At 42.8% G+C, this 22,918-nt stretch overlaps 1 protein-coding gene across 5 annotated transcripts in view; it reads right to left on the bottom strand.

The window, feature by feature from the left end:
• Positions 1 to 10: 10 nt before the first annotated feature.
• Positions 11 to 22,918, bottom strand: part of LOC135217910 (uncharacterized) — a 46,607-nt gene continuing 23,699 nt past the window's right edge. Inside the window, exons 2-4 of one of the 5 annotated variants that reach the window (XM_064253956.1) lie at positions 6,871 to 7,102; positions 6,615 to 6,692; positions 11 to 6,504 (exon numbers count right to left, since the gene is read on the bottom strand). In XM_064253956.1, the coding sequence (XP_064110026.1) occupies positions 3,186 to 4,598 (1,413 nt within the window). In that variant the 5' untranslated portion in view covers positions 4,599 to 6,504; positions 6,615 to 6,692; positions 6,871 to 7,102 and the 3' untranslated portion in view covers positions 11 to 3,185. Of the gene's footprint in view, positions 7,103 to 22,918 lie in introns of all 5 variants that reach the window. The other 4 variants (XM_064253952.1, XM_064253953.1, XM_064253954.1 and 1 more) reach the window with 4 other exon arrangements.

Raw genomic sequence — 22,918 nt, 5'->3', positions numbered from 1 at the left:
CCGTTCGTCACTTCAAAGAAATAGCTGTATATCCTTATATAGTCAATAGAGCTCAGAGTATCTGAGTTACGAGACCCTTCGTGATTGAAATCTCCTTTGTAACCGACTTAAGTTTCAGTCAACCTCAGGAAGAAAGCAAAATCATTAGTGGTTGGTTAGGACAGAACCAGAACAGCCGCTGGAAGGCAGTGAGCTGTTAACAACCAAGGGTGTAGTTAAATATTTGAAAACTACGTTAACTGTCTTCCAGTGACCATGCTAATTAAACAAATAATAAAAAAAATACAAATTCCATATGGAATTTTAGTACACTGCAGGGGAACGAATTTTGCCAAATACATAAAAATATATATACAATGCATACAAAAATTAAATTGATCAAAGTTTATAAATTCAACATTTCAGAGGTTTTTCTCCGGCTTTCCACAGCAGCCTTTCTTTTAGGCCTCTCAGAAGCTGGTGATGATTTGTCTAAGTTTTGCAAATCACTGGACTTTGAGTCTTCATCATCTAAGGAAAGATAAGGTATTAGTTTATTAACGTGGAGTTTACAAATTTGTCTGGTACGGCCTTTAAATACTACAGCATATGTAGTCTCCCCAAGATCATTCGTAATAGTTTCCTTTATCCGACCTAAAGGATAATTGTTAATCTTAGTATTATCTTCCTTGATCAAAACAATGTCACCTACTTTTAGAGGATGATGAGTCACCGGGCAATATCTACCCTTCCTATCAACTGCTTGGCTTAAAAGTGTTTGCATAAACTCATGATGGTAAATATCTATAAGTTTACTCCTAATCCTAGACAGTGGTTCAAATTTATTAGTAGCTCCACAAGGGACAAATTCTTCATCTTTGGGTAAAGGTTGTAAATCTGGAATGACATTGAGTGAGGAAAGCTCATACCCCCTAATTAACATTTCGGGTGTTATTGGTTCAGGAGGGTCTTCTGCTGCACTATCCCCAAGAGCCTCTTTAAAAGATATTGATCGTCGATTTACCAAGCAGACAACATGACATACAGTAAACTCAAAATCAAAGTAGGAGAGAATATTGTTCTTGATAACCCATAGAGAAGTCGCTTTGTTAGCTTGTCACAAATCTCGACAAGGGAGCCCAACTGACTACATCCTTTGAAATATTGTTGAAAAGTTAAGGGTTTAACACCACGCTCCTCAAAATACAACTGTCTGTGGGGGTCATTCAAAAATGAAGATATGACATTAGCTCCTGCAACTATTTGTGACCCTAAGTCACTAATGCATAACTGTGGAATGCCAAACTCGAAGCAATGAAGAGAAAATGCCCTAAGAAAATCTGGCACACTGAGTGTTCTACAAATTTTTTAATTAATTGCACGAGACCAAGTGCAAGTAAAACATAATAGCCATACCTTACCCTTTTCCTTCTCCAGTTTAACTGTAAAAGGCCCTATATAATCTACGAAAATATTGACGAAAGGCACAGCTGGTGGGTCTTCCCTGAATTCCTTGTAACAATTCTGATTTAAATTGACAGGGCGTGCATTAAATCTCTTGCAGTGAACACATTGCCTCAGAATCTTTTTAACCACTGAAAATTTCTAGGAATAAAATAATGTCTTCTTAATTCAGAAAGAACAGCATAGCACCCAGAATGAGCTAATTTGTGATGAATATCCAATATAATTAACTTCGTTAAATGACTGTCTCTAGATAATAGAATAAGAATTTTTTTCTCTCTCTTTAATTTGCTCTTCACTCTCAAAATGCCATTGTTATCGACAAACAAGTTAAACTGAGAAACTATACCTGGTATATCCTTTGCTGCAGAAAAACCTTTAGAAAAATGCTCCAAAACATCAGCAAAGTGATTTTGTTGATTGGTCAAACTCAAATGTACAAGAGCTAAAGCAAAAAAATTATTATCTTCTTGTACTTGTCTTCTCACTTTAGCTTTCCATTTGTGTATGCATATTATGCACCGACGGTACAGCAAAACAAGTCTTCGGAAGTCAGAAAAATCAGAAATGTTCACCAAGTAATTTCTCTTAACTAAAGGAATATTAGAAAGATTCATGAAATTTCCAGAAAGATAACCTGCTTGAGGAATAGTGAACTGCATGGCTTGCGCCCTAATATTACTCAGGTCCGGGCCTGAAAGGAAACAAGACTTCATTAACAATTTATAAGATGTGCACCTGGTTACCATATCAGCAGGATTCTCCTTGCCATTAATAAACCCAAAATGAACAGGATATGTTTCACACAGTTTTTGTATACTGTAAATTCTGTTCAATACAAAAGTAGAACATTGGTTCATTTTCTTTAGTTGAAGCGAAGAACTTATTAACCACTGCAGGGCACAAGAAGAATCTGAAAATAGACAAATCTTTGTCACCTTTAAAGGTTTTATACAATTGGGACCAGCAAGATCCAAATAAAGACCAACAGATTGTTCGACTCCTAGATTAATGGCGTGGATCTCTAAAGATGGTATGGATTTACCTTTCAATTGGGTATTAACCAACCGATATTTAGCATTAATAAAGGTTGCCAGACTCAACATTCAATAAATAAATTACACACCCATATATGTCACAACTGGCATCAGTAAAAACAATTATTTGATACTCACCATCCCTTCGACCCACAAAACGAGTTACTTTAAGAGGGGGCGATGAATTACACTGTCTACAGATATTCCTCCAGTCTTTAAGCTGTTGACTATTAAGAGGCTGGTCCCAGTTCAAACCCTTTTGACATTGCAAGTTAAGCATATAAAGCCTACATCGGTTAAATAAAGGCAAGTTGAAACCAAATATATCGAACTGAGTGGCAATTGACCTAAGAATTAATCTTTTGGTGTTAGCTTCTAGGTCAAGGGAAATTGGCCTAGTGAAAATATCATCCGAAAGTCTATTCCATTCAAGCCCAAACAATTTGTTGACTTTCGGGGTAAGAACTTCTGACCGATCTATGTCAGACTGCAGATCAATGTCATTAGTCACCAGTTGCTGAATTTCAAATTTAAAAGGTTTGAATATGCCAGCTAACTGCTCGTAGGCCCACCTCAAGTCATCAGAGTTGTTCATTGTGACAGCACCATTATCCATATATATTAAAGCATATATAAGTTTCTTGAGTTCATCGATTCTTGAATCATTACTGAAAGTCAAGATTAACATATAATACAATGAAGCCATCAAAAGAAATGGGCTACACCGAAGTCCAAATGAAAGCCTGACATTTTTATAAGCAACTGGGGTGCAATCACCTGTGGTGACATTCCGAAACCAAAAAATAATAGCCTTGACTGATCAATTTCACTCAAAGCCAACATATTAAAAGCTTTCTTCAAATCAAAAATCAAAATTTTTTCATCAAACCTAATATTAAGAAATGCAGAGGAGAGCTTTTGATTTAAGTTAGGCCCAGCATACATACATTGATTATGTGACAGTGACAGTCTCTTAGAGGATTCCTGCAAATTAGAAAGAAATACTATGCGACACTTTGTAGTTTCCCTTTCTGGCTTAAAGACTGGCATATGAGGTAAGAAGGAGTAGTTAGGATATTCAGCCTTAAATACCTCCAAGTCCAAAATAGGCTCAATAATACCCTCCTTCAATTGCTCCTTTATGCAGTTATCTACCAACTGCAAGGAACCTTTCTTACGAAGTAATTTTATCAAATTTGATTGAAGAACAGCCTTGGAAAGAGACTCGTTTCTCGAAAGAAGGTGCGATACCTTCCCATTCCATAACAGGGGAACAACTATGCGTCCATCACCTTTCGCGTGCAAATTTCTGAAAATGTAGTCCACGAGAGAATCATCGAGCCGATTAGATTCATCACTGTAAACTTTCTGATCATAGTTCAAATAAAATTGGCTCTCCATATTCAAAATTTGATCAGTTGCTTCTTGCAGTTTCCTATCAATAATAGTCCCTCTATCTGAAAGCACAGTAAAAGAACAATTTGTTGTAATGTCATCGAGTTCGTAAAATTCTTCATTCACTGATACACTAGTAGCTAGAAAATAAGAATGGCTAGGGAAAGTGTAATATGTACCGTGTTCAGTATTAGAATTTTCGCCCCTCAATGGTTTCGAGGCCAAACTTTCATTATCTTTTAGTGAATTAAGATTAATTAGGAACCTATCAACATTCCCTATAAGCATTATTCCTAAAGAAGTCTCAATATACACAGACGAATTAGGACTCCCTATCACTATGTCTCTTCCCAAAAGACAATGTGAAAATTCTACTCCTAACAAAAGCTGAACATCATCAATGCTCCGAGAATTGGTTGATAAAAGCTTGTCAGCAAATACAAAATTTTTACTCTGCATTATACTAACTACCTGACCAGGTAAACTCAATTGCAAGTTTATAGAGGGTACAACTAGAGCAGAAATAGCAAAGGTTTCATTCCCCAGTTTAATAGGAACTTCAACAAGGCTAGTAGAATATTCCTTTTGACCATTAAACCCTTTCACAGTCAGTTTTACTTTAGTAGCCAAAGACTTGAAATTGTAAAAGGAAGCTAACTTGCTAGATATAAAAGTTTTGTGATCCTGAATCTTTAAGACCCCTGTAAAGCCTATCATGACCATTTATACAAAATGTAAAAGTAGGGAGAACTGAACCTGTGGCAACATTTAGTAATACTGCTATCCCGCTGCTTGCTTCCTTGGAAGACACTGCTTTACTATTAATCATATCAGGACTAAGGTTCCAACAAAGATACTCCATATGACACTGTGAACAATGTGAACAAGGTCTTCGAAATCTGAATTTACATGCTTTAGTGGCATGATTAAAATTACCACATTTTACACAACCTTTATGCAATTTTAATAAATCAATTTTGGCAGAAGGGGTGGCATACTTAGTACACTTATAATTTAAGTGATCACCGTCAGAAATACCGGCCTTAGTACAAAAATTACAAGCTTTGGTCGGAACTGTCTTAGTTTTAACAGCCATTGTATTAGTCTTTTCCAGGAATGGCTTTGAATGAGCTACAACTTTATCCCTGACCAATAATTTACCTTTCGTCTGACCCTGTTCATACCTTTCACATGCTGTAAAGAAATTATCTATGATTTGCTTAAGTGATGGATGAGTCACATTAGTGATATGAACCATATGATACTTAAATCTATCATTGAGTGCAGACCAAACGAAATATCTAACAACCTCATCAACATCAATATTTAAATATTTTAAATTTTCGACTATAGTCCTAAGTTCTGATAAGAAAACAAAGGGGTCGTCTCCTTCTTTGAGATGTAGACAGGTCAATTTCTTAATTACAGCCGACTTTCGTAATTCAGTCGAGGCAAAAGCCTGAATCATTAAGTCTTTGGCATCTTTGTAACTTTCTTTGTCGGCCTCCAATGAACCAAGTAAACATTTAGCCCTACCTTCTACTTGTTGCTTCAAAAGTAAGAGCAAGTCCCTGTCTGGATAGTTAAAACTCTGGGTCGTGGTTTCAAATTCTCGAATGAATTTCAAAAAATCTTCACCTTCCTTACTTTGGAATTTTGGTAGAGGTGCAGTGGGTTGCCTCAAAAGGCTCCTAGCAATATCAGTAGTTGATGAAAGTGGAGGGCTTCCAGCATTGACACTAACATCCAACAAAGGCACAATACCTGAAATTTTATCATAGTACGACTGACATGCAGAGAGCTCAGCCTCCAAATCCTCGTCTCTAAATTCCCCTGAAAATTTTAGAGTCTGTATTTTAAAATCCAAGTCACTTAATCTCTTCCTATACTCCAAGAAAACACCCAGCTCAGATACTTTTGCCGTGTTATCTAATGAAAGGTACTATGAAGAACGGTTGGCACATTCTGTAACCTTTTTCCTAATAATCTTACACTGACCAATTAGCACTACCAATTCAGCCATTATGAAGACAAATAAACATACAAACACCAATATAAGTATAATTACTGCAATACACAGCGAAAATTTCAAAAAATGGTAAACGATACTTAGTATATGCAACAAAGTTATTACTAAGCAAAAACTTTCAAAGCAACGCGAAAATTAGGGGCACTCAAATACTAAATTATTTTGCAAAGAGATAAACATCAAACTACGAATCGAAAAATAGTTTACACTGAACTCTTAAATAAATCACCAAGTGATAAACATTAGCTACGAATTCGCAAAAATGACACACTGAACTTTAAAGAAACCTGCAATAAGAGGGATTCTAAAATATTGTAAGTGAAAAAAAACTCCAGGAAGAAACCTCCAATTCACCGCAATTCACGTCCTATGTCACGCACGTAACCTATAATGCCTAATCCTGTCACGGTCGCCATGCACTGAATTTTTATTCATACACCGGGAAATTGATAAGGTTAATTGAAATGTTAAGAAAAATTAAGTAATTTATTGTAATTGCGAACTGTCCTATCATCCAGGTGCTGATGCGGCAGCTAATACACAAAGTTGATCATCGTGAAGCTTGGGGGAGCCGCAGTAATTCAGCCACTTCCAAAATACCTTAAAGTATTACCAAATGCCTAATTAAACACTACACAATTATCGTATGCATATATCTAAATTTAATTATGAGCATGTGCAGAACGTATAACACTTGGCAAGTTGCATACCTTGGAAAATCTAAATATATATATATATATACCAACAGTCCAAACTGACGTCCACGTAGTACATAATTCATGATATCCCTGGAAGGGTACGAAACCTCGTATTACAAATATGCAAGGTATGAAAAACAGATGCTTAAATTAAAATACTAAAAAGTAAGTGATGGTAATTGGAAGGCATTTTAATATGGGAAAGCATTATCCCTCCAAATGATTTCGGATTGACAAACAAAACTCCCCCTAAGTTTTACAGACCCACCGATATCATCCTGGGACGAAGGCGAAGTACGTGTAGAGTGAGAGACTGCGATGAAGGAATGCTTCTTCCTGGCTGGGGTTAAACGGAGATTACATGTCGAAAGGAATAGTCGTCGTCACTTCAAAGAGATAGCTGTATATCCTTATATAGTCAATAGAGCTCAGAGTATCTGAGTTACGAGACCCTTCGTGATTGAAATCTCCTTTGTAACTGACTTAAGTTTTCCGTCAACCTCAGGAAGAAAGCAAAATCATTAGTGGTTGGTTAGGACAGAACCAGAACGGCCGCTGGAAGGCAGTGAGCTGTTAACAACCAAGGGTGTAGTTAAATATTTGAAAACTACGTTAACTGTCTTCCAGTGACCATGCTAATTAAACAAATAATAAAAAAAATACAAATTCCATATGGAATTTTAGTACACTCCTTGAGGTAGAAATCTACAATTGCAGATTAAAATTTGAAGTACGAGTATTAAACTTAAAAGAGGTTTGTTCTGATACGTAATACAAACTATTGGTCCTTTAACAATTAAAATGTAACTTAGCGGCAGCTGGAACTGGTCGTAAGCTTCGAACAAGGGGGTTCGGTAGTTAACTGCTTGTCCGACAGTTGGCGGTCCGCACAACTGAGAGGTGTAGAGTCACTTTGCTTTCAGCTGCGCTGGGTGATAGACGTGTTGTTTGCCGTTCTGCCCGCTTTCGTTGTATGCTTGGAATACTCCTTCATTTTATGAAGATATTATTACTCTCTCTCTTACTAGTGTGCTTGTTTGGTAATAACGTGAGTACCTGGTTATTTTTTTGTTATTTTGTGATTGTCTCGTGGAAATGGATTCCCACGAGCTGCAGATTGTGCCCTGGTGTGGAGGGCCGTAAGTGTGGGGCCTTTCGATCCCTCTTCGAGGCTGACCCTCATGAATTTTGTGCTCAGTGTTGAGGGCGTGAATGCTCTCGCTCTGAGCCCTGTGATTTGTGTATTATTTGGTCGGAGGAGCAGTGGGAGCGTTATGAAGGGAGGAAGAAACCGCGTAAGCCGGCCAGGGAGTCATCGGAGGGTTTGCCTGTTACTCCCTTGGTCTCAGACACGTCTTCTTTTCTCCCTCCATCACAGCTCCCTTCGACTTCCAAGGCCCCACAGCTGAGGAAGAAGGTAGCCTCCTCCCCCCTAAGAAGTCTCACTCTGAGACCTCTAAGGGTTGGGGCTTCCGCTGGTCCTCCTGTTCCTTCGGGAACAGGGCCCTTCTCTCCTTCCGCAAGGAAGAAGACGGGGACCGGAGGGGTACCAGCTGACACCAGTACCTCCTCGCCTGGCACCAGAGGTTCTGCCTCGACGCCAGGTACCGTCTCGGCCTCTCGTTCGCGAGAGGTACCGAGTGTACTGTCGCCCGCAGGTGACCGTGCAGCCAAGACCCAGGCAACCGAATTCACTCGGCGCCAGGATCCAGGCACGGGGCAGAAGACTTGCGGGAGTCGCTCAGGTGACTCCCGCCAGAAAGGCAATCGCTCTCGTGGCGAGCCGCCAGTACACAGGGTTGATGCGACGGTCCCAGACCTGCTGCGGGCTGAGGCGAGGAAGCGGTCCCCTCGGTCGCCTCCAAGCGGCATGATGCGCAGTGAGGACAGGCCTCGCTCCCACCGTGACAGTGGACTCTGCCGGTCCTCTGACCGCCGCTCCCACCGGGACCAGGCGGATAGGGGGATCAGCAGCAGCTCTTCTGACCCTCGGGACCATCGCCGCTGTTCTCGCTCTAGCCACTCTCCCCGGAGAGCCGCGCGACCAGGCCTGCAGCTCAATCGCCATCGCGGGCTGGCGAGCATCTGCAGCCCCCCAGCACACCGGTTCTGCCGGTGAGCGAGGGGGGAGCGTCAGGTCTTCCTCTCCTATCCCTTCAACTTCCTCGGGTTACACCGGGAAGAGCGAGGCGATCAGGAGCGATCTCCCTCCACGAACCTGGCTCGGTCCTAGGGTGCAAAGCAGCCTTGGGTCTTCGCAACAGACCGGTGTGGAGTTCCTCCTCTCTCTTCCCCAGAGAGATGGTGGACGCTGCAGTGGAACAACAGCGCACTAACAACAGTGACTGTCTAGTCCACCAGGCAGTCTCGAAGGCGGCTGGGCAGCCTCGAACTACTGCTGCTAAGCCCAAGAGCTTAGCTAGCGATTCCTCTGCGGCTAAGAAGATTGCTTTGTCGAAGCCGAGAGGAAAGACTCTGCCTTCGACTTCTACTGTAAGGAGCAACCATAACCAGCCCTCCTCCCAGCCATCCTTCTCTCAAGGAGGAGCTGGGAAGAAGAAGTCAAAGAGAGGAGGGAAACGCTAGGGACGGCGTTCCCCCTCCCCTGCTGCCGGAAGTTGGGGGGTGCCTGGCGAGCCATTGGACAACTTGGCAGCACTACGAAGCAGAGACCTGGATAGTATACGTCCTTCGGGAGGGATATCTACTACCCTTCGAGTCTCGGCCACCCCTCACCTTCAACCTGGTCCATCTACAAACGTACGTTCCCGGTTCTGCCAGGGACGAGGTGCTTCAGCAGGAAGTAGAAGCCATGCTGAGCAAACGAGCTGTGGAGATCGTATGGAATCAGTCACCAGGCTTCTACAGTCGACTTTTCCTAGTGGAAAAGTCCTCGGGGGGGCTGGCGCCCAGTGATAGACCTCTCTCCCTTGAACCGATTCGTTCGCCAGACTCAGTTCACGATGGAAACGACGCGTTCAGTGCTCGAGTCCACCAGGGAGAATGACTTCATGCTTTCTGTAGACCTGAAGGATGCATATTTCCAGATACCCATCCATCAGTCCTCCAGGAAGTACCTCCGCTTCATCCTCGACGGGACGGTGTACCAGTTCAGGGCACTTTGTTTCGGTCTCTGTTCACGCGAGTGTTCACTCTAGTGTCGGCTTGGGCCCATTCAGTAGGGATACATCTTCTGAAGTATCTCGACGATTGGTTGGTCCTGGCGAGCTCCCGCTCGCAGTTGCTATAGGACAGGGATCGAATCCTCAAATTCTGCCGCGACCTTGGGATCGTAGTGAATTTCGAGAAGTCGTATCTCAAGCCCAAGGAGAGGATGAAGTACCTGGGCATGCTGATCGATAAGGTAGCAGGGCGAGTCTTCCCCGCAGATTCGCGAATCCTGTCCCTACAGGAGCAGCCAGCTCAGCAGTGGCAGGTCATGATCGGTCACCTGTCGTCTCTCGAGAAGTTAGTCCCTCACGGGCGTCTTCCAGGACCCTCTGATGGGACACTCAGTGGTGTTGATGAGCGACAACACTACAGTAGTGGCGTACATCAACAAACAGGGGGGCCTAGTGTCCCTCCCGTTGCATCAGTTGATGTTGCAGGTGCACGAGTGGGCCGTGGCACACTAGGTAGAGCTGTCAGCCCGCTACATTCCAGTCAAGAGGAATGTAGTAGCAGATAAGCTCAGCCCTCGGGATCAGGTGATTGGAACCGAGTGGTCCCTTCACCCAGACGTGGCAGAAAGGCTCTTCAACCTGTGGGGGCGTCCAGTCGGGGATCTGTTCGCCACCCGGTATAACAGAAAACTCCAGGTTTTCTACTCAGTTGTGCCAGACCTATGGGCAGCTGCAGAGGACGCTCTTCAACATCCGTGGGACAACCTCTTCGTTTACGCATTTTCCCCGTTCTGTCTGATTTGCAAGGTGATCAGCAGGGTGCTGGTCACCGCGAATCTTTGGATGATTCTGGTGGCGCCCAAATGGCCTCAGGCTGTTTGGTATCTGGACCTGCTGGCTCTGCTCGCCGAAGTACTGAGAGAGATTCCGCCTTGGCACAACCTCCTGTGCCAGCCACACGTGGAACGGTACCACCGGTCGGTTCGGTCCCTGTGTCTTCACCGCTGGCTGTTATCCACCATCTCTTGCGAGCGAGAGGCTTTTCTCGCCGAGCAGCAACAGAGATGGCTGGGTACCTCAGACAGTCCTCTGCAGCTGTATACCAAGGGAAGTGGTCCGCCTTCTGTGGTTGGTGTCGTGGACGGGGTCTCTCTCCTCTCAGAGCCACTCTTCAGCAGGTAGCGGATTTCCTCGTTTTCCTTCGCCGAGAGAAGCTCCTCTCCATCTCCACAGTTTAAGGCTACAGAGCCGCCTTGGCCCTAGTCCTTAAACTGCGGAGGAGTGGATATCTCCACTTCCTTCGAGATCGCCCTCATGAAGAGCTTCGAGAGGTCTTGCCCACCCAGGGAACTCAGGCCCCAGGGGTGGGATGTGACTCTCGTCCTTAGGAGTTTGACTCGAAGTCCCTTCGAGCCACTCCGAGAGTCGTCAGACAGGGATCTGACCCTCAAGACCCTCTTCTTGCTGGCCCTGGTATCGGCGAAGAGAGTAGGGGAACTTCATGGTCTTTCCTTCAATGTTAAACATTCCAGGGGATGGGGATCTGTGACGCTCAATTTCGTCTCGGACTTTGTAGCGAAGACTCAGAATCCTTCGGTCCCTGACGACCAGTTCGAGTCATTCACGATCCCCTCCCTGAAGGACTTCACCGATAACGATGCGGATGAGATGCTGCTTTGTCCTGTGAGGGCGCTACGGCGCTATCTGAAGAGAACTCGACACCTCAGGCCTGAGTGTCGACGCCTCTTCGTTAGCACCGGAGTTACAAAGAAAGAGGTATCCAAGAACACTCTTTCTAGCTGCGTGAGGTGATCAGGAGGGTGTACGACGCGGATGGTAGTGACGACACCCGTACCCTTTTTCCGAGAGCCCACGAAGTCAGAGGTATTGGTCCAACCCTTGCGTTCCGCAAGAACTTCTCCGTGGCACAGGCTCTGAAGGCAGGGGTTTGGGCCAACCAGACCACCTTTACTTCCTTCTACCTTCAGGATATTGCTCACAGGTCCTTGGACACCTTTTCCTTGGGACCAGTGGTGGCTGCTCAACAAGTTGTGTAGCTTACCCAGCACCCGAGCGGACATAACAGCATTGCCTCCTTGTGTGACTGCATGAATGGACGAGTGAAAGAGAGTGTGACTGGCTTCTCTTCCTCCTCTTTTCTACCTGCAGAAAGCCGTGGTCTCACTACGCTGGACAGGAGGCAGATGTAGGTAAGCTACACGACCGAGCTCCAACCTATCCCTTTCAGTAAGGATAGGAGCAGTTATCCACCACTCCCCTAACAAGGGGTGAAGTGGAGGTCAACAAGAGACAAACCCATGACTTCATATTGGCTCTTGAAGTAGGAACTAGTTCTTGCTTGCTATTTATAAGAGGTATGCTTGCCTCCCTCTTATAAATTTGGTCTAGAGGTCTGACCACTGATCCTGTGGTGCACACCCCAATCAGCTGGGCAGAGGCTAGGATCCCTCCCTCTGCTCTTACGACCAGAGAGGGAACCATTGTCGGACGAACAGCAGTCTGTTCATAAGACTCTGATTCCACCCACCAATAAGTGAGTCTTTCCTGGGCCTAAAGCAAAGTGACTTTTCATCTCTCAGTCGCGCGGACCGCCGACTGTTGGACAAGCAGTCAACTACCGAACCCCCTTGTTCGAAGCTTACGACCGGTTCCAGCTGCCGCTAAGTCACATTCCTATTGTTAAAGGACCTCAGGTTTGTATAGTTAGGAACAATACAATTTTCGACAAATTGTGATATTTGTTGATAGAAGAGAAAAGGTAAGACAGTTGAAGTGATTCATCTTGTGTTGATAGCTGTTCGTTGCTGGAGTGGTAACAATATTCCTGGAGGCTTTAAGACATTTTGTGTAAAGATGGAATGCATTAACTACCTTAATACTTTTCTTCTTGCATTTTAATACATTTTTATGTATTCATTTATTTATTTTGTTTCCTTTTTGGTAGTGGGATCTCTTCTTTATGTATTTTCCTTTACATCCTCTCACTTCTTCCTAATGAACACCTTGATATTCTTTGGAAGCTTGAATTCCAAGACAATGGCCCCCGTGTGCTTGTTCCATAGGATTATTATTATTATTATTATTATTATTATTATTATTATTAATTATTATTATTATTATTATTATTATTATTCAAAAAATGAAACTTATTCATATGGAACAAGCCCAGAGGAGCAATTAATTTGAAAGTCAAGCTTATTGCCTTGGATGTTTTTCGGGGATCAAACGGATTTTTCCTGAAAACTGAGAAAAAATGCAGCCTACTGTCAAGCAATTGATCGTTATGCATGGAAAATGGCCACATTTGAACAGACTTACTATTCAGGCTTTTTTTTTTTTTTTTTTGCGCCCTTTTCAATATGGCCAGAGTACAATCAATTGTCCAATGTGACAATTTGCCATACATAGTGAGCAATTACTTGACAGTAGGCTCCCTTTTTCTTAGTTCTAAAGAAAAGTCCGTTTGACTGCCCAAAAACACCCAAAGGTATATCATATTTGTTTCGCAAAGTTTGATTACATCAAACTTACGTCTGATATTTTCACAACACATTATGTAACTGACAACTTTATCAGTAAAGCAATGTGTTTTGTGTGAAAGACAGGTCTTTGGAGCAGGTATTATTATTATTATTATTATTATTATTATTATTATTATTATTATTATTATTATTATTATTATAATTATTATTATTATTATTTTTTTTTTTTTTTTTTTTTTTTTTTTTTGCTCTATCACAGTCCTCCAATTCGACTGGGTGGTATTTATAGTGTGGGGTTCCGGGTTGCATCCTGCCTCCTTAGGAGTCCATCACTTTTCTTACTATGTGCGCCGTTTCAGGATCAAACTCTTCTGCATGAGTCCTGGAGCTACTTCAGCCTCTAGTTTTTCTAGATTCCTTTTTCAGGGATCTTGGGATCGTGCCTAGTGCTCCTATGATTATGGGTACGATTTCCACTGGCATATCCCATATCCTTCTTATTTCTATTTTCAGATCTTGATACTTATCCATTTTTTCCCTCTCTTTCTCTTCAACTCTGGTGTCCCATGGTATTGCGACATCAATGAGTGATACTTTCTTCTTGACTTTGTCAATCAAAGTCACGTCTGGTCTATTTGCACGTATCCCCCTATCCGTTCTGATACCATAGTACCAGAGGATCTTTGCGTGATCATTTTCTATCACTCCCTCAGGTTGGTGTTCGTACCACTTATTACTGCAAGGTAGCTGATGTTTCTTGCACAGGCTCCAGTGGAGGGCTTTTGCCACTGAATCATGCCTCTTTTTGTACTGGTTCTGTGCAAGTGCCGGGCATTCGCTTGCTATGTGGTTTATGGTTTCATTTTTTGTATTGCACTTCCTACATATGGGGGAGATGTTATTTGCGTCTATCGTTCTTTGAACATATCTGTTTCTTAGGGCCTGATCTTTGTGCCACTGTTATCATTCCTTCAGTTTCCTTCTTTAGCTCTCCCCTCTGTAGCCATTGCCATGTGTCATCGCTGGCTAGTTCTTTAGTCTGTCTCATGTATTGTCCGTGCATTGGTTTGTTGTGCCAGTCCTCTGTTCTGTCTGTCATTCTCCTGTGTCTGTATATTTGTGGGTCTTCGTCTACTTTTATTAGTCCTTCTTCCCATGCACTCTTTAGCCACTCGTCTTCACTGGTTTTCAGATATTGCCCCAGTGCTCTGTTCTCAATGTTGACGCAGTCCTCTATACTTAGTAGTCCTCTCCCTCTTTCATTTCGTGTTATGTATAGTCTGTCCGTATTTGCTCTTGGGTGTAGTGCTTTGTGTATTGTCATATGTTTCCTGGTTTTCTGATCTATGCTGCGGAGTTCTGCCTTCGTTCATTCCACTATTCCTGCGCTGTATCTAATTACTGGCACTGCCCATGTGTTTATGGCTTTTATCATATTTCCAGCGTTGAGTTTTGACTTGAGTATCGCCTTGAGTCTCTGCATATATTCTTTCCTGATCGTGTCCTTAATCTCTTGGTGTTTTATATCCCCTCCTTCCATTATTCCCAGGTATTTGTATCCTGTCTCATCTATGTGTTTGATGTTGCTCCCATCTGGTAGCTTTATCCCTTCAGTTATCGTTACTTTGCCTTTTTGTATGTTGACTAAGGCGCATTTTTCTATTCCAAACTCCTTCCTGATGTCCCCAGATACAATCCTTACAGTCTGGATTAGGGTATCTATTTCCTTGATGCTCTTACCATACAGCTTGTTGTCGTCCATGAACATCAGATGGTTGATTCTGTTGCCTCTTTTCTTGTCATGGGAATCATGGCTACTACGAAGAGTAGTGGGGACAGTTAGTCGCCCAGGAAGATCCCTCTCCTGATATTAACCTCTGCTAGTCTTATTCCAGAGCTTGTAAGTATTGTATTCCAGTTGCGCATTGTATTTTTGAGGAAGCTGATGGTGTTTTCCTCTGCCCCATATATTTTCAGGCATTCTATTAGCCATGTGTGTGGTATCATGTCGAAGGCTTTCTTATAGTCTATCCATGCCATGCTTAGGTTGGTTGGTTTTCCTTCTCCTATTGTTCTTCATTACCATTTTGTCTATCAGGAGCTGGTCTTTTGTGCCCCTACACTTCCTTCTGCAGCCTTTCTGTTGGTGGGGGATGGTGTTTGTCTCCTCTAGGTAGTTGTATAGCCTTTCACTGATGATACCTGTTAGTAACTTCCACATTATTGGTAGGCAGGTGATAGGCCTGTAGTTACTGGCTATATTTCCCTTACTCTTGTCTTTTTGTACTAAGGATGTTCTTCCTGTGGTCATCCATTTGGGTGCATGGTGATTTGAGATACAATGCTGGAGTTGTTCTGCTATTCGTGGGTGTAGGGCCTTGAAGTTTTTGAGCCAGTATCCATGGACTTCATCGGGACCTGGGGCTTTCCAGTTTGGCATTTTCTTTAGTTGGTGTCTGACTGTGTCTGTCGTGATCTCTATGAATCTTTGTTTTATTCTCCCTGTTTCTTCTTCCTTGACTTCCTGGAGCCATGTTGCATGTTTGTTGTGTGATACCGGATTGCTCCATATGTTTTCCCAGAGTCTCTTACTTGGTTCGGCTTCAGGAATTTCTGGGTGTTTGTCTTCCACTCTTAGTTGGCTGTATAGTCTTTTCTGGTTGGTTTGTCTCCTCTAGGTAGTTGTATAGCCTTTCACTGATGGATACTTATCCATTTTTTCCCTCTCTTTCTCTTCAACTCTGGTGTCCCATGGTATTGCGACATCAATGAGTGATACTTTCTTCTTGACTTTGTCAATCAAAGTCACGTCTGGTCTATTTGCACGTATCCCCCTATCCGTTCTGATACCATAGTACCAGAGGATCTTTGCGTGATCATTTTCTATCACTCCCTCAGGTTGGTGTTCGTACCACTTATTACTGCAAGGTAGCTGATGTTTCTTGCACAGGCTCCAGTGGAGGGCTTTTGCCACTGAATCATGCCTCTTTTTGTACTGGTTCTGTGCAAGTGCCGGGCATTCGCTTGCTATGTGGTTTATGGTTTCATTTTTCGTATTGCACTTCCTACATATGGGAGAGATGTTATTTGCGTCTATCGTTCTTTGAACATATCTGTTTCTTAGGGCCTGATCTTGTGGCGCTGTTATCATTCCTTCAGTTTCCTTCTTTAGCTCTCCCCTCTGTAGCCATCTCTTTTTTGGTTGTTTTTATATCCCCTCCTTCCATTATTCCCAGGTATTTGTATCCTGTCTCATCTATGTGTTTGATGTTGCTCCCATCTGGTAGCTTTATCCCTTCAGTTATCGTTACTTTGCCTTTTTGTATGTTGACTAAGGCGCATTTTTCTATTCCAAACTCCTTCCTGATGTCCCCAGATACAATCCTTACAGTCTGGATTAGGGTATCTATTTCCTTGATGCTCTTACCATACAGCTTGTTGTCGTCCATGAACATCAGATGGTTGATTCTGTTGCCTCTTTTCTTGTCATGGGAATCATGGCTACTACGAAGAGTAGTGGGGACAGTGAGTCGCCCTGGAAGATCCCTCTCCTGATATTAACCTCTGCTAGTCTTATTCCAGAGCTTGTAAGTATTGTATTCCATAGTTTGCGCATTGTAGTTTTTTGAGGAAGCTGATGGTGTTTTCCTCTGCCCCATATATTTTCAGGCATTCTATTAGCCATGTGTGTGGTATCATGTCGAAGGCTTTCTTATAGTCTATCCATGCCATGCTTAGGTTGGTTGGTTTTCCTTCTCCTATTGTTCTTCATTACCATTTTGTCTATCAGGAGCTGGTCTTTTGTGCCCCTACACTTCCTTCTGCAGCCTTTCTGTTGGTGGGGGATGGTGTTTGTCTCCTCTAGGTAGTTGTATAGCCTTTCACTGATGATACCTGTTAGTAACTTCCACATTATTGGTAGGCAGGTGATAGGCCTGTAGTTACTGGCTATATTTCCCTTACTCTTGTCTTTTTGTACTAAGGATGTTCTTCCTGTGGTCATCCATTTGGGTGCATGGTGATTTGAGATACAATGCTGGAGTTGTTCTGCTATTCGTGGGTGTAGGGCCTTGAAGTTTTGAGCCAGTATCCATGGACTTTCATTGGGCCTGGGCTTTCTCCAGTTTGGCATTTTCTTTAGTTGGTGTCTGACTGTGTCTGTCGTGATCTCTATGAATCTTTGTTTTATTCTCCCTGTTTCTTCTTCCTTGACTTCCTGGAGCCATGTTGCATGTTTGTTGTGTGATACCGGATTGCTCCATATGTTTTCCCAGAGTCTCTTACTTGGTTCGGCTTCAGGAATTTCTGGGTGTTTGTCTTCCACTCTTAGTTGGCTGTATAGTCTTTTCTGGTTGGTTTGTCTCCTCTAGGTAGTTGTATAGCCTTTCACTGATGGATACTTATCCATTTTTTCCCTCTCTTTCTCTTCAACTCTGGTGTCCCATGGTATTGCGACATCAATGAGTGATACTTTCTTCTTGACTTTGTCAATCAACGTCACGTCTGGTCTGTTTGCACGTATCACCCTATCCGTTCTGATACCATAGTACCAGAGGATGTTTGCGTGATCATTTTCTATCACTCCCTCAGGTTGGTGCTCGTACCACTTATTACTGCAAGGTAGCTGATGTTTCTTGCACAGGCTCCAGTGGAGGGCTTTTGCCACTGAATCATGCCTCTTTTTGTACTGGTTCTGTGCAAGTGCCGGGCATTTGCTTGCTATGTGGTTTATGGTTTCATTTTTCGTATTGCACTTCCTACATATGGGAGAGATGTTATTTGCGTCTATCGTTCTTTGAACATATCTGTTTCTTAGGGCCTGATCTTGTGCCGCTGTTATCATTCCTTCAGTTTCCTTCTTTAGCTCTCCCCTCTGTAGCCATCTCTTGGTGTTTTATATCCCCTCCTTCCATTATTCCCAGGTATTTGTATCCTGTCTCATCTATGTGTTTGATGTTGCTCCCATCTGGTAGCTTTATCCCTTCAGTTCTCGTTACTTTGCCTTTTTGTATGTTGACTAAGGCGCATTTTTCTATTCCAAACTCCTTCCTGATGTCCCCAGATACAATCCTTACAGTCTGGATTAGGGTATCTATTTCCTTGATGCTCTTACCATACAGCTTGTTGTCGTCCATGAACATCAGATGGTTGATTCTGTGCCTCTTTCTTGTCATGGGAATCATGGCTACTACGAAGAGTAGTGGGGACAGTGAGTCGCCCTGGAAGATCCCTCTCCTGATATTAACCTCTGCTAGTCTTATTCCAGAGCTTGTAAGTATTGTATTCCAGTTGCACATTGTATTTTTGAGGAAGCTGATGGTGTTTTCCTCTGCCCCATATATTTTCAGGCATTCTATTAGCCATGTGTGTGGTATCATGTCGAAGGCTTTCTTATAGTCTATCCATGCCATGCTTAGGTTGGTTGGTTTTCCTTCTCCTATTGTTCTTCATTACCATTTTGTCTATCAGGAGCTGGTCTTTTGTGCCCCTACACTTCCTTCTGCAGCCTTTCTGTTGGTGGGGGATGGTGTTTGTCTCCTCTAGGTAGTTGTATAGCCTTTCACTGATGATACCTGTTAGTAACTTCCACATTATTGGTAGGCAGGTGATAGGCCTGTAGTTACTGGCTATATTTCCCTTACTCTTGTCTTTTTGTACTAAGGATGTTCGTTCCTGTGGTCATCCATTTGGGTGCATGGTGATTTGAGATACAATGCTGGAGTTGTTCTGCTATTCGTGGGTGTAGGGCCTTGAAGTTTTTGAGCCAGTATCCATGGACTTCATCGGGACCTGGGGCTTTCCAGTTTGGCATTTTCTTTAGTTGGTGTCTGACTGTGTCTGTCGTGATCTCTATGAATCTTTGTTTTATTCTCCCTGTTTCTTCTTCCTTGACTTCCTGGAGCCATGTTGCATGTTTGTTGTGATTACCGGGATTAGATCCATATGGTTTTTCCCAGAGTCTCTTACTTGGTTAGGCTTCCAGGAATTTCTGGTGTTTGTCTCCACTCGTAGTTGGCTGTATAGTCTTTTCTGGTTGGTTTTGTATCCTCTAGGTAGTTGTATAGCCTTTCCACTTGCTGGATAACTTATCTAATTTTTTCCCTTCTCTTTCTCTTTTTTCACTCTGGTGTCCCATGGTATTGCGACATCAATGAGTGATACTTTCTTCTTGACTTTGTCAATCAACGTCACGTCTGGTCTGTTTGCACGTATCACCCTATCCGTTCTGATACCATAGTACCAGAGGATGTTTGCGTGATCATTTTCTATCACTCCCTCAGGTTGGTGCTCGTACCACTTATTACTGCAAGGTAGCTGATGTTTCTTGCACAGGCTCCATGGAGGGCTTTTGCCACTGAATCATGCTCTTTTTGTACTGGTTCTGTGCAAGTGCCGGGGCATTCGCTTGCTATGTGGTTTATGGTTTCATTTTTCGTATTGCACTTCCTACATATGGGAGAGATGTTATTTGCGTCTATCGTTCTTTGAACATATCTGTTTCTTAGGGCCTGATCTTGTGCCGCTGTTATCATTCCTTCAGTTTCCTTCTTTAGCTCTCCCCTCTGTAGCCATCTCTTGGTGTTTTATATCCCCTCCTTCCATTATCCCATGTATTTGTATCCTGTCTCATCTATGTGTTTTGATTGTTGCTCCCAATCTTGGGTAGCATTTATCCCTTCAGTTCTCGTTACGTTTGGCCTTTTTGTATGTTGTCTAAGGGCGCATTTTTCTATTCCAAAACTAAATTCCTGATGTCCCAGATACAATCCATTACAGTCTGGATTAGGGTATCTATTTCCTTGATGCTCTTACCATACAGCTTGTTGTCGTCCATGAACATCAGATGGTTGATTCTGTTGCCTCTTTTCTTGTCATGGGAATCATGGCTACTACGAAGAGTAGTGGGGACAGTGAGTCGCCCTGGAAGATCCCTCTCCTGATATTAACCTCTGCTAGTCTTATTCCAGAGCTTGTAAGTATTGTATTCCAGTTGCGCATTGTATTTTGAGGAAGCTGATGGTGTTTTCCCTCTGCCCCATATATTTTCAGGCATTCTATTAGCCATGTGTGTGGTATCATGTCGAAGGCTTTCTTATAGTCTATCCATGCCATGCTTAGGTTGGTTTTCCTTCTCCTATTGTTCTTCATTACCATTTTGTCTATCAGGAGCTGGTCTTTTGTGCCCCTACACTTCCTTCTGCAGCCTTTCTGTTGGTGGGGATGGTGTTTGTCTCCTCTAGGTAGTTGTATAGCCTTTCACTGATGATACCTGTTAGTAACTTCCACATTATTGGTAGGCAGGTGATAGGCCTGTAGTTACTGGCTATATTTCCCTTACTCTTGTCTTTTTGTACTAAGGATGTTCTTCCTGTGGTCATCCATTTGGGTGCATGGTGATTTGAGATACAATGCTGGAGTTGTTCTGCTATTCGTGGGTGTAGGGCCTTGAAGTTTTTGAGCCAGTATCCATGGACTTCATCGGGGAACCTGGGGCTTTCCAGTTTGGCATTTTCTTTAGTTGGTGTCTTACTGTGTCTGTCGTGATCTCTGTGAATCTTTGTTTTATTCTCCCTGTTTCTTCTTCCTTTGCTTCCTGGAGCCATGTTGCATGTTTGTTGTGTGATACCGGATTGCTCCATATGTTTTCCCAGAGTCTCTTACTTGGTTCGGCTTCAGGAATTTCTGGGTGTTTGTCTTCCACTCTTAGTTGGCTGTATAGTCTTTTCTGGTTGGTTCCGAATAGTTTGTTCTGTTGGTATCCCTTATTCCTGTTCATGTACCGTTGAGTTCCTCCCTTGTTTTCTTGCTTCTTAGCCTTTTTTCTGCCATCTCTTTCAGTTTACTCAAGTCAGATCTCATCACCATGATTTGCTTTTCCAGGCGCCTTTTCCAAGGAGGTTGCTGTTTTGGTTTCTGTTGGGTTGGTTGTGCTAGTGGTGTTGGTGTTCGAATCCCCATCAGCTCTGCTACTAATCTTGCTCCTGCATATGCCAAGTTATTTGTTTCTGTGATACTGGTGGTGTATATTATGCCCATTATTTCATTGACCTCACTTGTTTTCTCCCTTAATTTCTTGGTGTTGTAGGCTTTCATGGAGGGGATCTTTGTTCTCTCTGTATCTGGCTCCATTCATTGTCTAATCTTTTCTACCCATTCTGTCCTCTCTGTTACTTCGTCGGTGTTTCTTCGTGTGTCGTTGTTTGATACCTCATCCTCCCTGTCGTCTTCTGTGGCATCGTCTCTCAGTTCGTCTTCGTGTAATTCGTTGTCGTGTGACATTTCCCTTTCCAGTTCTTCTCTTTCTGTTGGGGGGAGCCAGTTCTTTTTCTTTATGTTCCTTACTTGGTCTGCCAGCCTCTGCTCTGTTTGGGGGGTGTTATTCCTCTCATTCCAGATGTTGACCAATCTTCTTCTATATCCTCTCTCCGTCGGGTTGCTTCTGATGTAGCATCTCCATATTTCCTTATTTTCTTCTCTTGTCCATTTCTTCCTTTTTGCCTCTGTAGCTCCAATCTCAGGCTGTTGATTACTGTTGTTGTGGTGATCAGTTGCTGGATGACGACCTCCAAGTACCTGACCGTCTTCCCCTTCAATTGGGTTGAATACCTGGTTGCCGGAGGTTCCATTTACGTCGTTGTCGTTTATTCCTTCATTCCTTTCCATCATTGCTGAGTTTTGCTATTTAACCCATAGCTGGACCCTACCCCATCAGGGATAGGTACTCATTTACAGCTGAGTAGACTAAGGAAATTATGGTAAAGATCCTTTCCCAAGGAATCAACGCCGAGGAGAGCGGTCACCCATCCAACGACTGACCAGCCCCAATGTTGCTTAACTTGACTTAAGTCCATTGACGACCTAACCCACTCCTCCACGGCGCCGCATATTATTATTATTATTATTATTATTATTATTATTATTATTATTATTATTATTATTATTATTATTGAGTCGAGTGGTTGGAAAGCAAGGTGGAAGAGAGCAAATGGAAATTGAGGGACAGTAAAATACTTGAAAAAAAAGAAGGTGCAGCTACTTGCCTAAGGGACGCCACAAACAACCCTGCAGCATAGCCTACAGTGCCTACACTAAGGACACCACCCTCCTGCTGGGGAAAAGGGGGTTTTTAATCGAAGGAGGTCATTGTAAACCACCCACGATATCTCTCGGCGACGGATTAATTCGCAGAGGGAAAATGAGTAGGACCTCTTTCACATTCGCCAGATCCAGGTTGAGACCTCATTAATAATTTATGGAGGTATGCTGGAGGCCGAACTCGCTCTAAAAGGACACCCGACTCTGTCACCGACTGCCCGAGAGAAATCAATGCACTTGCTTTAGTTCAGGGCTTGACTCGGTGTGACTGGTAATATTACTATCAACCAAACAAAAACTTCTTTCAGTTTTCGTCTGAAGATTGAAAAAGAAACCCACAAAATTGCTGTGTATAACGTGTGTACTTAAAAGTAAAATAAAATGTAAGTACTTATAAGTAAACTCGTTATACACAGTAATTTTGTGGGTTGCTTTTCAATGTTGCTATTATTGTTACCTGCTGTTGCTTTGACTTTCAGTATTAGTATTATTATTATCATTATTATTATTATTATTATTGATTATTATTATTATTATTATTATTATTATTAATTTTTATTATTATTATTATTATTATTATTATTATTATTATTAT

Source organism: Macrobrachium nipponense, chromosome 9 (assembly GCF_015104395.2).
Source record: "Macrobrachium nipponense isolate FS-2020 chromosome 9, ASM1510439v2, whole genome shotgun sequence".
Lineage (NCBI taxonomy): Eukaryota > Metazoa > Arthropoda > Malacostraca > Decapoda > Palaemonidae > Macrobrachium > Macrobrachium nipponense.
This window is presented reverse-complemented; position numbering and strand designations above follow the sequence as displayed.